The sequence below is a fragment of the Elaeis guineensis genome, chromosome 12 (assembly GCF_000442705.2).
Source record: "Elaeis guineensis isolate ETL-2024a chromosome 12, EG11, whole genome shotgun sequence".
Lineage (NCBI taxonomy): Eukaryota > Viridiplantae > Streptophyta > Magnoliopsida > Arecales > Arecaceae > Elaeis > Elaeis guineensis.
The window spans coordinates 14,492,101-14,509,660 of record NC_026004.2 but is presented as its reverse complement, the minus strand read 5'-3'; the positions used below and the strand labels follow the sequence as shown (position 1 = coordinate 14,509,660).

The window sequence follows — 17,560 nt, the reverse complement described above, 5'->3', positions numbered from 1 at the left end:
TATTTTCAAATTATATTATTATATTAGTGTGATATGAGAATTCTTACTGGGTTGTAAAGCTCACACCCCTCCATTTCTCTTTTTTCTTCAGAGTTACAGGATGCTCATGATTGGTTGTGGTTTGGATTTGCAGGTGAGCTGATGAATAGATAGAGTGTCATGATACCTGATCAGATGATTGAAAGAATTTAATTTGTAATTATATAAATTTTACTAGTTATTATTGAAATTAGATATTATATATGTTGAGATTCTACTGAATTATTTTAGGCTTTGCATATTTTTTAGGGCTTTCTCTAAAGAGTGTGCGGCCATCACGTATCTAATCCGAGTGTTGGGTTTGGGGCGTGACAAAATGGTATCAGAGCTTAGGTTATGATCATTAAGGATTATGATATAAGTGATTAGAATATTACAGAATGGTATCAGAGCTCAGGTTATGATCATTAAGGATTATAATATAAGTGATTAGAATATAACAGAATGGTATCAGAGCTTAGGTTATGATCATTGGGGATTATGATATAAGTGATAGGATATGACAGAGTGGTATCAGAGCTTAGGTTATGATCATTTGAAGATTATGATATAAGTGATTAGGATGTGATAGAATAATATCAGAGCTTAGATTCAAGATCACTAGGGATTATGAAGTGATATCAAAACTTTATGTATGATCAATAAGATGTGACAGAGTGATATCAGAGTTTAGATTATGATCATAAAGAACATGATAGATATAAAAGAAAGGACTCAATATTTGGATCTTGAATCAATAGATATTATGATGAAATTTATGCATAAGTGGCATATGATGTCTCAATAAAATTGATGAGTTATATCTTGAATTTCAATTAGTAAGGTTGACCTAAGTATGAGAAGAGTTGATCCTGGAATGAAGTGCAAGGTATTGATAAGTTATGTTGAGTATACTAGATGATTTTGGAATGTTAAACTTATATGATTGAAGATCATGATAATTTTTTTAATTTCGATGATAATTGTCTGAGCATTATAAATTTTGGATTTATCTAAAGGAAGTTAATTAGGGTATGATCTAAGAAGGAATTATATCATATGAAAGAGAAATATTTTTGAACATTGAACCTATAAGAGGTTATATATGAAACACAATCTTAGATGAAAAATATACTTGAATTTTATAATGAGAATATGAGATATACGTCTTAGTGAAATCTTTGGTTATTCAAAATATCATATTTGGATCTGATTTCTTGATTTTTCAAGTTGCATTAAATTTCAAGTCAAAAGCTTGCTTTTCTAAGTGGATCTAAGGTACTTTGATATTGTTGTTAAATTGAATAAGAAAATTAATTTTGTTAGAGTATGATACACATGTTATGATAAAATTTGTAATAATTTATATTTTCATCTTTGGATTAGATTTCTTTTTTTTTCTTGTGATTATTGAAGATTGTGGACTGTAATTACTCAAGTCATAGTTTGGATTTCTGAATTGAACTAAGATATCTTGTTAGTGTTAAATTTTGAATGACTTATATAAGGGACAAGAATTTGTATGGATTTATCTATTGATGCTAAGGGTTGTGATGAAAGGAGCTTTACAAGAAATAACTAAATTGATTCTACTTACAAAGATGTTGACTTGAGTTCTTCTAGTTTGTTCAAGTTGGAGTTAATTCTTTTGCAAAGAAAGGTTGGTTTGGAAGTTATCCAAATGATTGTAAGGAAAATCGAAGGTTAACTCCAATTGATTCTAGATATGTTGGATTCTTGAAGAGTAATGAAACTTATGCAATGATTTCAAATATAGGAAGTGGATCAAGATTTTATTTTGATATGCTATATCCAAAGGTAGTAAAGATAAAGAAACTTAAAGTTTTGCTCTAAATTTTATATGAAATTTGAAAATTGGATCTATCTTTGATTGATCTAATATATAAAGATATTTTTATCTTTGATAGACTTATATAATTTGATAAATTAAGATCAGAGTGCACAGCAAAAATATGGTGGATTAAATTGATTAAAAATATTATTTTTTTAATTCAAAAGATATTATGATGGAATACATTAGTTGCAAATAAGGAAAGATTTTATTGATAATGAAAGGATGCTATAGATTTTAAACTAATCTGATCATAGCCGAATAATTTTTGTCAGTAGGTTGCTTCATTGTAAATGATGCCAAGAAATCCTAAATATCTCAATTTTATTATTAACAGCTTGATAGTTTTGTTATTAGTTTAAATCTAGAATGTCTTGACACAGATCTCAAATTTTTTTAAAAATTTAATATTGTTACTCGAAATGACATAGAAGATTGAGGTTTTCTTAAAATGAAAGTTCACCTGTTAAATTTGTTAGAAGATCAAGAGAAGAAAGAAATCGATGATTGTGAAGATCTTCCTTTATTTTTTCATCATCGGTAGCCTGAGATAATTATGAATTTCGAGTGGAATGTATTGGAATAAATAACTATAGTATGTTAATACAAGTATAAAATGTTATTGTTCTTCAAAAAAAAAATCAGTATGAAGAGAATGAGTTTGAGACCTCACATAATTTTATTATATCAAAATCTTGTGAAACAAGTATTATGTAAGACAGACTATTAAAAGCTTGAGAATGACATGAAGAATGTATACTTTGAAATATGTATCTCAAAAGACATAACTTAATTTCAAAGATGAAATTATTTTAAGGGAGGGAGAATATAATAACTAAGATTTTTAAAAAAATAAATAAGAAAGAAGAGAACGGAAGAGGACTCCTGATAGAGTCCGTCTTCCCTCTTTGAATCAGAATGGGATTGGGACTCTAGGAGCCCTAGATCCCATCTATAAATTCTCTCTTCTCTATCTTAAGCAAGCCATGAAAATATCAGGCTTCCTCTCTCTTCTTTCTCCCTCTTTTCTTTCGTTGGAGTCGCTGATTGCCTTCACTGTGCCCATCGAAAATCAAGACCAAAGATGCCACCGAAACCAAGGTAAGGTCCCAATCCTTCCTTCTCTCTCTCTTGCTCATCTTCTCACAACCCCAGACCTCGCCGCCGGCCATCAGCTTTGTTGGAAATAAATTTCAAAGAAGATCTCCTGTTTTCTTCATGTTACTTTATTTTTTTTCATCACTGTTTGTCGTCGTCGATCACCAGATCCGATCTCTCGACGTCGTTGGGGACTACTCCACCAGCTGGAGTGGTGGTCGGTTGGGGGGGAGGCCCTTAGTTCGGGAACAAGGGGGAGGAAGGACCTCTCTTGTTCTGTGAAGAAGAGAACCACGCAGGTCCTCTGCTCCTGTGAAAGAAAAAAAAAGAAAAGAAAAGCAAAAGAAAAAGAGAAAGAAGAAAAGAAAAAGAAAAATAAAAAAAAAGAGGAAATTTTCTCTCTCTCCTTTCTCTCTTTCCTCTCTCCTCTCTCTACTTTCTCTCTCCATTTTCTCTCTCTAAATTCTCTCTCTATTTTCTCTCTCTAGATCTTTTCTCTTTCTTTATAGATTTTGTCTCTCTAGGATCTTTCTCTTTCTCCTTGATTGCATCACGGATCTTAGGATAAACTTGAGATAAAAATATGATAACCTGAGATTACTTCGAAATTCGTGTAGTAGATTAGATCCCGATCTGATCCATATTCGAAATTGATAACATCAATCATGGTTAATTCATATTAAGTCACTTTGATAGGACCTTTGATGATCTCAATCATAATTTCTTCATCTGAAAGATACGAAGATTCTCTCTCCATTTTCTCTCTCCACTCTCTCTCTAAAATTTTATCTCTAGAATTTTCTTTCTCTTCATGAATTTTCTCTCTCTAGAAGTCTTGTGGACCAATGGAGGGTCCAGATACTCAGACAAATCTCGATTTTGGGTAATCCTAGGAGAAGTCTTAGATTTGTGTTATTAAGATCGATTATCGATAATTTTCTCCACATATAATTTTTATATTTGATCAGGATCATGAAGAGATACGATTGTTTGCATAAGATGTTGAGTGGAATAACTTATTTTCAAAATTCATAAATCGAAGAAGAACATTGATTTCTATGCTTGGATTAGTCACCGGTAAAGATAAGAATCTCTGTACATGATCACTATTATATATGCTATTTTACCATTGATCTTGTATCATTGGTTTTGCATCGTCGGATTTGAGATCGATGAATTTATTATATCTGAGATACTATTATTTGATTTTGAGCATGAGTATGTTATGTCAATATATATATATCAGAGATTGATGGCATGATTATATGGATATGACATATTTTAATTGATCATAATGTAAGTCGGAATTGATTTGATGAAATCAACACATAATGATTAAATAAAAAAGAAAGACATGGTATGGACTAGTCTTGTCATGTGGAATAGCCCGCGAGAAGCTTATATCTGGGACAGCCCACCAGGAGCTTATGCTTGGAACAGCTCCCACTGGCTTATACGTGGATCAGCTGGTCAGGAGCTCATGTCTGGAATAGCCCGTCAGGAGCTTATGCTTGGGACAGCTCCCCACGGACTTTCGTACGTGGGACAGTCGATCAGGAGCTTATCCTTGGACAGCCTTGAAAGGCTTTTGAGTGAAAAATTTGTTCAGATGGTGACTGAGGTATAGACTTGGTTAGTCCAAAACCAGAAATAAAAGATTAAAAATCATGTGATTATGAAAAGAAAAATGAACGATAAGACATGAAACAATTATTGAACAAAAGTATTTCACCTGTTAACATATGATGATATATCTCTTTTGACAAGACAGATAATTTATAGATGTTTGCAGTGTTCTGAATATTGAACATCAAATTTTATGTTTTATTGCTTATCCTTATTTTCAGATTATATTATTATATTGGTATGATATGAGAATTCTTACTAAGCTGTAAAGCTCACACCCCTCTATTTCTCTTTTCTCTTCAGAGTTATAGGATGCTCATGATTGGTTATGATTGGGATTTGCAGGTGAGCTGATGAATAGATAGAGTATCATGATACCTGATCAGATGATTGAAAAAATTTAATTTGTAATTATGTAAGTTTTACTAATTATTATTGAAATTAGATATTATAGATGTTGAGGTTGTATTGAATTATTTTTGGCCTTGCATATTTTTTAGTGCTTACTCTAAGAAGTGTGCAGCCATCATATATCTGATCCGAGTGTTGGGTTTGAGGCGTGACAGTCAAATTATTACTTCTTGCAAAGACTCTTTGGAAACAAAGATCACGCAACACTTGGCTTGGTGAAGGTGAGCAAAAGACAAAGTTCTTTCATATAACTGCCTGAAACAGGATGAGAAAAAAATTAGATCTTAGAAATTCATCAGGATAATATGATAATCAAGACCCAGGAGGACATTGAACAGACTTTTCTTTCATGTTATAAATCCTTAATTGGTTCTCCTGTCGTCAACCACGCTGCCTTAGACTGGGACAAGTTATTCCCGGATCATCCTCCGGATCTTAGTAAATTAACTGTACCATTTTCTGCAGAAGAAATCAAACTGGCTATCTTTAGTCTGATGAAAAACAAATCTCCGGATCTTGATGGCTTTCAAATTTCCTTTTATCAAAGATATTGGGAGGTTATAAAATGTGATTTGCTCAAGCTTTTCTCAAACTTTTGTGAAGGTATGTGCGATATCTCTAGACCCAACTATACTTACATTACTCTGATCTCCAAAAAAAGTGATCACACAATGGTTAAAGACTTTCGGCCTATCAGCATTGAGAATGCTATGATAAAGATCATCTCAAAGGTACTGCCAACCAGACTTCAAAACAAGCTGGAAGAATTGATCTTAGATTGTCAGACAGCATTCGTCAAGGGCCTTGTAATCTTTGAAAGTTTTATCTTTGCAACTGAGTTAATCTCTTATTGCAAACAAGCAAAAATCCCACAGGTCCTTTGCAAGATTGATTTTGAAAAAACTTTTTACAACATTTCTTGAGATTTTCTTAGTGACCTCCTATCCCATAGAGGCTTCAACCAAAAATGGAATTCATGGATCAAGGCACTGCTTCACTCGTCCAGTTCTGCCCTGCTTATTAATAATTCTGTGGGAAAATGGATCCTTAATAAGAGGGGTTTAAAACAAGAAAATCCTCTTTCTCCCTTGCTTTTTATCCTCGTCACAGAGGTTCTCTCAAGAATATTGAAGCTAGCAAACTCCGAAAATCTCATCCATGGCATCGGTCCATGTGGACTAGAAGGCTTGACACAATGCTTACAGTTTGTCGACGACACTCTTATCTTCTGCAAAGCAAAAAAGTCGGAGATTAACTCTCTAAAGCTTATCTTGTATGCCTTTGAGCTTGCATCAGGCCTGAGTATCAACTTCCAGAAAACCCAACTCATCGGCTTGGGTATTAAAGATGAATGCACTTGTTGCCTAGCCTCAATGCTTGGCTGTAAGGTAGCTAAGCTACCAGTCAAATACTTGGGCATTCCTCTCCATTATTCCAAACTGAACAAGAATGATTGGTCATTTCTCATCAACAAAATAACAAAAAAACTCAGCGGATGGAAACAGAAAACCTTGACTCTAGCTGGCCGAATGACTCTGACAAATTCTGTTCTTAGATCCATTCCTGTATGCTAGATGTCAGTGCCAAAGCTTCCCCAGTCGATCATCCAGAAAATCAATCAACTATCTCTGAACTTCATATGGGATAGCTCATATTCTCAAAGCAATGTCAAACATCTACTAAATTGGAACCTAGTATGCAAACCCAGAAAATATGGAGGTTTAGGAATCAAGAATCTCTTCACTCTAAACCAAGCCCTTCTTCTCAAATGGCGGTGGAGATATTTCAATAACCAACACAAGCAATGGTGTGTACTAATAAAAAAAAACCAATACAACCTTGTTTATCATCACGCTTGTCTTCCATGCATGATTTGTAGTGTCTTTGCTGGATGGAAGTCCTAGAAATATAAATCTAATGGTTGATTCTTTTCAGTATTATCAGTCAGATTATTTTTGGAGGTTTGATTTCTCATTCCTTTGAAAATTACCTAACTTCTCGTTCATTACCCATAAACTAGAGTGTTGATAATATTCATTTTTCATTTTAATTCTTTACATTGTATCATATGAAATATGTGGAGCTACCAAGTTGCAATCTTTTTAATTAAAAATTTGATAGTCATCTTGGAATTTCAAATCTTAAAGGTTCTCGTTAAGCCTGCTCTACAGTTTTATCTTAATATGGTAGCAACAGAATTGAAAAGATTGGAACGAACATGGACTTTGGAAGCTTTGGGAAATAAAATTTGAAAATGATTGATTTTTTTTCCCCAAAAAATATGAGAAACAGAGAAGTATGGTAAAATCTTCTCATGCTTCCTTTTTTTTTTTTATCAGTGTTGCATTGCCTGAAGTATTTCACCTTGGATTTTTCAGCATGCAACTTCTAGTTGATGCCTCTATGCTAGTTCATAATGTCCCCATGACAGGATCAGTGATATTAACTAATGCAGTTAGGGGTGGCAATTAGATCAAGTCGGATCATAAATAGATTGGATCAGATACGGATCGGATCAGAAAATATCAAATCTGAACCCGACCTATTTATTAAATAGATCAAATTTTTAGATCTAAACTTGATCCATTTAATAAATAGGTCATCTGACCCGACCCATTTAATCTATTTATTAAATAGTTAATCTGTTTAACCGATTCGATCCAATCCGTTTAACCTATTTATTCAATGAACAACCTATTTAACTGACCCAACCCAACCCATTTAACTTATTTTTAAATAAGACAAATATCACAATTCACAAACAACCAGCATGTTTAATTCAAAATAAAATATACCATGTCAAATTGGAAACACATTATCCTTAAAAGAGAACAAATGTTGCCACTGTTTAATATATGATCACTTTAAATAATATAAAGCACTAGGAGAAAACTTGTTTAATAAAAAAAAAGATATAACAGTAGCACATACAAAAGATTCGAATATGATACGATATTAACTCTAAACCAAATCTCATCACCAACCATATGTTCAGATTAAACAGGCAGTAGCAGCTTAAAAGCCTAACTTTTATGAGTTTCAATAATTAACCGGAGAAGCCTGGGACTCATGTTTCCCATCATCACAGTTCATAGAGGTCCAGAGTTGATTTCTTAGGAGGAACTCATCTTGGTTCTTGCATAAAAAATTTATATTTTAGCAATACTCAATTGAATATAAAATATCGATAGAGAAAGAGTAAAGGATACAAATATGTGGTACAACTTCAGACATATGGATCTGCTAATTTAGATTCTCATCCATCTAAAAAATGATAATAAGGTTGCTGCATTTGAAAATCATCAGAATAGCAAAAAATGGAAAAGAAAGATCCATGCATATTTAGAAGAGGAAGATGAGGCTTAGATTTGATAATTAATCCACAGCTAAATCGAAACGACTACAATTGGTTGCTTATAAAAGGAGGCCATCCAGGATTGTTGCCGCTAGAAATAGTTGAGTCATCAAATATATATCTAAAAATTATCATAGCCTCTACATACAAACCTTAAAGCAATCCCAAAATTATTTAAAACATACCATTTCAAATTGAAAATACATTATCCTTAAAGGAGAACAAATGCTGCCACTGTTTAACATATAATCAATTTAAATAATATAAAGTATGAGAAGAAAATCTACTTAATAAAAAAAAAGAAGATACAACAGTAGCACATACATACTTATCAAATAGGATACAATATTAACTCTAAACTAGAAAATTAGCGCATACATACTTATCAAATAGGATACAACATTAACTCTAAACTAGAAAACTCTTTGAAAACTCTTTGAAAGTGAAGGAATACCTAACTCTTCATTGCAAATGCTGATTAATCACAAATAAAGGGCTAAAATGAAGTATAAATTAGATTTAAAATATATATTGTTGCATTTTGATAAAGAATTAGGAATTATCAGATAATATAAGATCAAATCTGTCTATACCTTAATTTGCTTAAAACAACCAGTTAAGTTTTCAACTACCCCAAATTGAATCTGCCCATCTCCAACCAGAAAAACCTCAAAAATATCAAGAAATCAGTAGATCCGAACAAAACCCTAAGACATCAAGAAATATCATCCACATCGAAGCATTTATTGAACAAAACACCAAAAAGTCCATCAAAAATCGCAAAAACATGCGATTCTTAAATAAAAAATAATTTATTGAACATAATCTCAAGAAAACAGTCAAAAAATAGGATAAACACACCATATTTGCGAAAAAAATACAGATCCGAATGAAAACAAGCATGGATCGAAACAAATGAAACAAGATGCTCTCATCTGGAAGTGAAACAGAGAGAAAAATACCCCTAAAGCCCTACACTTGGAGAAGGAGGAGGTGGTGAAGGTGGCGAATGGGCCAACATGGCCAACACGACCGCGAACGAGTAGCAGCTGGTAGCAGACAGCCATCTACTAATGGTGGTGGCGGTGGGGAAGATGGTGGGGGATCTTCGGTCGAGAGGGATGTCGAGAACAAGATGGGATGGAAAACTTTAGAGGCTAGAGCATCGAGAGAAGAAGGGAGGGAAGTGGTGAACTGCGGAACTAGCCGAACGAGTAAATGACCAAACCCCTAATCCAAAGGACCAAAGCCCTTAAAGTCCTAAGTATCACGGGCTAAACGGGTTACAATCTGATCCGATCCGATCTGACTCGATCCATTTATTAAACGGGTTAAATAGATCAGCTGTTTGAAATCTGAACTTGACCTGTTTATTGAACAGGTTAAACAGATCAACCCATTTACGATCTGAATCTGTTTAATCCAAATCCAAATATGTTTAAGGTGGATCGAATGTGGATCGGATTAGTGGGTCGAGTCGATTTTTGCCATTCCTAAATACAGTTCACTTATTTTCATTATTTTGCATTCAGTTTGCTAAGTAGGCTTGCTGTATAATATTTTAACGTTCTCCCAATGGTGATCCCTTATTAGAATCTTGTTGCAAACATAAGGAAGATTAATTCTTGTTTAACTTGTAATGCTCTTGAAATTGAAATTCAAGCACAGAAAAAAAAAATTAAAAAAAAAAAAAGAAAGAAAAAAGAGGTCCTATTTATAAAATAGAAATCTAAGAATTCTGTTAGAACCCTCCACCTATTTCTATCTAGGTGAGGTAAGATAAGAAAGGGCAAAAGATGTTAGCTTATTGTTCTTAATGTGAGAAAGATGAGAGGCAAACAAGCATAATTTTTTATTGAAGATGCGAGAATGAGAAGAAAGCTTTTCAGAGAAAAAGATTAAAATGGATTATATTTGATGGCCTATCCTTGCATCCTAGATCACCAAAAACATGGTCCTATAGGATTTAGCAGCTAGGTATTGGATCTTTTAAGTACATCCAATCATCTAAATTGCTAATCATGCTGAAAAGGAGTTCCCACTAGAAGAGAAATCTACTTCCCTAATCTTCTTTTGTTTGTAACAAGTAACAACCACAAATAAAGTTGTTATTATGTGGAATTAAACTAAAAGCTCAATTTTCTTATATCAAAAAAGTCTCAGAAACATATACAGGGAGCCAGATGAACTGCAAATAAAATGAAAAAAAAAATATATAAAATCTATGAGATTTATAACACATATAATGCTATTAATGTTGAAAATAATTCATTGATTTAGATGCCTTCCCGTTACATTCATGATTTTCTGTCGATGATTCACATTTGAGTGTTAACATTGTGATTTAGCAATGAGAGGTGTGTGCTTATTGGTGTCTTATACAAAGTATGTGTAGCACAACCTCCATCACTGAGTGATCCTTGCAACCATCAAGTTTTTGTATCCAAATTGCAACACAATTCTTCTAAGTTCTCACCATGATAGGTTCTTCCTATCAAAATTCTTTAATTCTATTGATGTGACTTGAAACTGAAGAGTGAAGGCTCTCCATTTCTTGTCTTGTTTCATCCACTAGAAACTGAAGAGCTTGTTGGTGAAAGATTAAAGCAAGATAATTAGAAACCTATAGCTGGAAAAATGAGAAAATCGGTATCTTAGATGTTGTTATGTGCCTTCAAGCATGTTTTGATTCCATTTTGATAGGGTTAGATACCAGGAAGGATTAGATATCTTATGTAGGGAGGATGTGACTTCCCACTGGATCAAATTTTAGATTTTCCAAGATGGAGCTCCAAACTCTGATTTAGTCCTCTATAAAAAGAATCTCACTGGAAATAGGACACCAGTGTTTCTTAATCTTGCTTTCTGTCTAAAAACTGATGACCATTATCAAACTCCCTTTTCTACTTGACCTTCTCGATTTACCAGGGACTTTAATTAATTCCTAGACTCAAGAATTATTTACACATCTATACAAGATTGTCCATGATGCACGACAGAGTTATTTCCTGTTATAATCTCCGCGCCCCACCGCATCAGAAATCACAAACAATCATAGGGAAGATTTTACCTCTTGGCAAGGGGAAATCAGTGAATCTTTTATTACCTTTTCTTCCATGCACATATGTGGACACCGTTACCTCCTATCATTGGCATAAAATGGTGAGGAAGCTGCTTCTGAGACCATACGAACTAGAAGGATGCCTGCATAGGTGGGGAGCTGCCTCTACTTGTACATGTGGTGCTACCTTCACTGCTTTTATACGTCTTTGTTCTCCAAAGTAGCAATTAGGTTTGGACTTAACCAACAGTCAGGAATTCTCTCTGTTATGTTGTTGGTTTTAGAGAGTGCGGAGGCCTTTGCCTCTAACTGAACTAAAGGGGATTGGTTGTGGTGATGGGGGAGAGGGGTTCTTTTACTGCTATATATTTTGTAGTTTGTCACCTTCGTTTTATGCTTCTAGTCTTCTTGTCATAGTCTTATATATACCTGAGGAAGAATATGCAAGGAAGCATTTTCGATCTACTGAGATCAGAACAAGGCTAGATTTGGTTCTTTTCCATATAAATATTGCTGCCCAAGATTGTTGATTTTGCAAAGGAAATGGGATATAAATTGCAACACATTGAATTTGTATCCTTAATTTCATTGGTTCTTGTTAATTGTACATTGAACTTTAAGCAGACACAACCTATTCCTGGCTTAAATCCCATAGTTACAACCCTATTTCTCAGTCTTTTCATACCTTGCATATAGTAATCATCATCTTGTTTGCTTAAACTCATATAACATCTTCCAGTCAACCCATAACTCCATGCCATCCAAAATATGCTGATTATTCTTCTATTTTTTAAGTCTAAATTTGGAGATGTAGCTTAGTATTATAATTTTAGATTCTTATGAATGAATAATGCATTATTATATGATAGTTTTTCTTGCAGTTTGTCCAAAATTATTATGACATTTTACTTTGAAATTGATCTTCCAAGTATTTCTTTTAAAACTTTCCAGGGAAGAGTTATTCCTTGTGATTTCATCGGTATTGTAAAAAGTCAGCAACCTATTTACTTGAAAGGTACGTAATCTATAGAATCAGTTTTTTTCCTTTAAAAATTACCATTCCTGGTAACTAATTTGCTTGCCAGTGCTCTTCTTTTGGACCATTGTTTTGCAACATATTAGCTCCATTTCTCCTATCTTGCAGGGGGAGCAGTGACTAACCATGACGAGCTGATGTCGAACTTTTTCACAGAGCCAGATACTCTTGCTTATGAGAAGGTAAGTTCTGTTCATTATGCATTTTTTTAAGCTGGTTGTGCTTAGGTTGATCCCTTAACCTAGGCCATGTGATGTTCCAAACTCGACAACAGTTGCTTGGTGAGAACGTCCCTAACCACCGTATTCCTCACAAGGTGATATCTTATTTTCTTTAATCCTAAGTAGTTGTGTTCAATGTTTCAATCTTATCTCTTACAGTAAATTCTTCTGTGATCATCAGACTTTTTCTGGCAACCATCCATCACTGAGTCTACTACTACCCTCATTAAGTGCTTACAACATTGGACAAGTATGTGCAGTCTTGATGGATATCTTTCTTGTTGATGCTGTGCGAAATCTTTAGCACTCGTTTTAATTATAACCACATACCTGGTTAAGAACAAGTTTATGCAAAGCTTATTTTGCTTAAAGCATGCCCTAGTAGGAAGTTTTGATGCATTCCCTGCATAGATTTCTTTTTTGAAACAATTTAGTTGTCCTCAAAAGAGTGTGGTTGATTAGATTGGCATTTTTTTGTCTCTCTCCCTAGTTTTGATAGGATGGAAGCAAAAAAATTCATGCACTACTAAAAACTCGCTTGCATTAGATATCTTATACTGAAAGCCATACTTTATGACATGGTTGCTTGTTTGTTATTATGTTCTTTTAATGATGCCCAACTAGCCTTGACCTTAGAAACAGTCCATTGGTTGCTAGTCTAACAATATAGATGTTTGTTAAATTTGTGACTTGTTATGATTCATTTAATCCGGTCACTGTTGTTATGTCATGACAGTCTTCTTCCATTCCTTTTTTGTGTTCCTACAACCTAGATCTATGCACCTCTTTTAGATTCCATCAGTATCCTTTCTCATCATTTATACGTATTGTTCGAGTATGCAACTTTTGAAAATAGGAGAAATAAGATAAAAAAGGCTGTTCTTGAACAACCTTACTGTCGTTCAGTTGTATGAAGTCTTGGGGGGTCAGTTGGACAACCCTTTTGAACAACCTCCTACTAATGTGGAGTCAGGGGGTGTCAGTTGTATGAAGCCTTGACCTGCTGTATTTGAAACCCATGAAACCCAGATCACAAGAGAGCAACCTTACTGTTGCACCAAGAGAGCAACCTAAAAACTTACGATACTCATGATGCATGAAAGGTATATAAATAATCTCCATTCATAGAATCATATCAAAGTGTTTTCCTCCTGTACATGTCGATTGACCACACGATGCTAGAAATTTTGCCATTTTGTGCATATCCAAATTTTTCCCGCCTATACATGTCGATTGACTACATGATGCTGGAAACTTTGCCATTTTGTGTTGTATAAATATGCTTGGCTATCATGATTTGAATGTGTTAGAACACCACACCACCATTTCTGATTTTGACTACGGGCCATGCATATTATTTCACAGTTACCATCTGCATTCATGGTGGTTCATGCAACTCTAATGATGCATTAGTGGTTAACTTGGAAGAACTTGTTCCTATGTTTGGTGGCTGTCTCTAATCTTTTTATTGAGTAAATAGCAGCCATTTGCTGCATATTTTTTCATCTGAATCAGGTTAAGTTATTCTTCATGGGAATTGGGAATCTCGGTGTATATTTTATTTTATTTGGCCCTTGATTTAATCTTGTTATATTGCTTCTTGACTTAGTTGCCCATGTTAAGGACTATATTTTCGCATACATCATATTAGGACATATTGCACTAGTGTCAGAGCACATATTGAATCGGCAGATGTTATTTTCATTTGACAAGGAAAACATTGTAACTGCATGCTCTTTTAGAGCTCCACAAACTTGGGGGCACTATATATATTCTTAGGGAGATTCTGGGAACGGTAACGAGGAGTTGTTAGCAAACCTTATTCTCGATTAGGTACACTTTTTGAATACTGGTAACTGAAAGATGATTGATTGGTCATTTGTCTGGAATGGTAGCAGTAAGTAATTTACTTTCAGGAGATTAATTTGTGATAAAAAGTATTATGAGATATTTGTTCTTATGCCATGATATTAGTATTCTTGCAAAATTATTTGCTCTTCGCAAAACAAAATGGTTTTTTAGTGAGATCTTTTGTGGCCTGGTTCGTTACTAGGTGTTCATAATTTTATATTCCTGCATTGATGATAGACTTAGATTTGCATGTCTCAGTGATTTGTTATACTTGCTAATTGCTCTGTTATCACATCATTTTGTTTAGCTGTTAGCCATATATGAGCACAGAATTGCAGTTGAAGATTTCATAAGGGGGATTAACTCTTTCGACCAATGGGGTGTGGAGTTGGGCAAGGTATCTTGAAAAGTCTTTTCTTCTCGAAAATTCGTTTTGCATATCGTTGTAGTTACACAATCTATCTTTCAGTTTGGTTCATCTGTATGGACTTTGCTTTGAGTCAGAAAGAATTCTTATTCCCCCTCCATATTTTTCTTCTACTTTCGATGCAACTTATGTGTTTTGCCAATTGAAATTTCAGTCACTGGCCACTCAAGTCAGGAAGCAACTCAACCTTTCTCGCACAAAAGGGGAGCCTGTTGTGGGTTTTAATTTCAGTACCTCCACTTTGTTAACAAGATACCTTGAGGTATGTTTCATGCAAGTTGTCTTACATATATGGTACTTTTTTTTCATACTCAAGTATGTCACCTATAAGATGTCAATTACTAGTATCTCCATGAGATGTCTATTGCTGGTTGATGAGATCATAGTAAAAAGATGAATTTTTTGGAAAACACAAGGCAGTCCTGTTTTACTTTAGGAAGGCTAACACAGCATGCATTTCTATATTTTCAGCATGTTGCCATTATGTTCTGCCTCTTCAGTTTGAACCTTCTAAATTGTAATATAATACGGATGCATACCCATAAATGTACTTTTTGAAAAACTTTGCAGGCAGACTCTGGCGTACAATCCAATTCTACCATGCTACCAAAAATGTGATCCAAAGATAGTCTCATGTCATGCTGTTTTGATCTGATCTATCGGCAAAGAAATAAACCTTGGCTGAGTATTTATATGTTTGGGATGAAATCTTTGAAATTTTCAATGTCTGTGACGTCAATTTTAACATTGCTTTTTGTGCAAATATAGTTTCAAGTGGCCTGTGAAAAATGATCATATACAATAATGTCAAATTAGATGGCATTTTTCCCACTCTAAAATATATCTAATGCTCGTGGAAATTTTGCATTACTTCTTCAGTTTTCTGTATATATATATATTTTTGATAGATTCAAAAATATGCTATCATATGCTGGGGCTGAAGTCAACCTACTTGGATGCTAAGCTTGAAAGGAAAATGCTTGGTACACCGACACATTCCTACTGATGTATGGTGCCCATATGGGACCGGGTTTCATGAGGGAGCAAGATTGTTAGGGTTCCTACAAAATGGGTACTATCAAATGCTGGCTCACTTGTGAATATATATATATATATATATATATATATATATATTGAATTAGTAGTGAGGCTGCAAGTGGATCTAATCCACTCTGTTTGATTGATCAATCAAAAATCATTTAGATCAAGCATAGATCGACCAAAAAAAAAAAAGATTCATTATACTATACAATTGATGTATCTTATATGATATAACACATGAGGTATGAGTTGGTGTGAAAATTTTTTTTGCCATCCAGCTTCAAACTCGGATGAGAGAGACTACCTAATCATCAGTGTTGCCTAACTAAAAGATTCCCTCTAGTTTAGTGCCCATCCTGTGATTTTAGAAAAACATAATTACAGAATATCTCCTAAACTATGAACCCACATCAAATTTCGAAATAATATGTTGTCGAACTTAACTATTACATAGTTAAGCATTAATTTATGTTGGGATGGATACCTATGCATTTGTTAATTAATCATTGTGTTAAATATAAATAATCTCCTGCATTTTATACTTAAGTTATGAATATCTTCTTATATTTTAAAGAAAAACTAATGAAAAATACTTAATTAAGCTTAAACTTAAAAGTAGTTACTCACTTAAGTTTCAAATAAAAAATTCTCTCCATTTGAAACATAACTTAAAAGCAACTATCCAAAATGAGATGAAATGATCCAATTATCCTTATAATTATAAAGCAACACTATATTATTATAAAATAATACTATACTATTATAAAATAATACTATACTATAATAAAAGCAATACTATACTAGTATAAATATGATACTATTATAAAGTTATACTATATTATTATGAAGTAATACTGTATTGTTGTAAAGTAACACTACAATAAAGAAATACTATACTATGATAATATAATACTATCTTATTGTAAAAGAATACTACATTAATATAGTACAATAAAGTAATACTGTATTATTATAAAAAAATACTATACTAATATAATGTAATATTATCTTATTGTAAAGAAATACCATACTAATATAATATAATATAATAAAGCAACACTGTATTATTATAAAGAAATACTATATTAATATAATGTAATACTACCTTATTATAAAAGAAATACTATACTATGATAATATAATACTGCAGTATTTTAAAAGATATAAGGATATCAGGATAATTTCAGTCAAAATGGATAGTTGCTTTTAACTTATATTTGGAATGGATAGGTACTTTTATATAAAATTTATTTGGAGAGCTACTTTTAAGTTGAAAGTAGAGCTGGGGACTTATCTATAGTTCTCTATATTTTGAATTGCAGCAATGTGAATCCTGTATTTTTTATTTTGCTCAAATGGATTCAGAATCTAGCAATTTTGATCACATCTAATAATAACTCATGGACATTTGATTGCTGTTTTGATGTACATATTGCAACAATTACATATATACTCACGAGGGATTCCTATGGGTTTCAACATGTAAATTGGGTAGATTTTGAAGCTATTTGGACAATAAGAAACAAAATGCAAGAGGGACATTTCAGCAATTCAAAATGCAAG

At 33.3% G+C, this 17,560-nt stretch overlaps 1 protein-coding gene across 1 annotated transcript; it reads left to right on the top strand.

The window, feature by feature from the left end:
* The first annotated feature begins 9,369 nt into the window (after positions 1 to 9,369).
* LOC105055309 (glucose-6-phosphate isomerase, cytosolic 2B-like) lies at positions 9,370 to 15,626 on the top strand. Its single transcript, XM_019854007.2, has 8 exons — positions 9,370 to 9,549; positions 12,373 to 12,436; positions 12,566 to 12,643; positions 12,703 to 12,773; positions 12,860 to 12,928; positions 14,837 to 14,926; positions 15,111 to 15,218; positions 15,527 to 15,626. Exons 1-8 carry the CDS (start codon positions 9,370 to 9,372, stop codon positions 15,572 to 15,574), a joined length of 708 nt encoding a protein of 235 aa, XP_019709566.1. The 3' UTR covers positions 15,575 to 15,626.
* Positions 15,627 to 17,560: the final 1,934 nt, after the last annotated feature.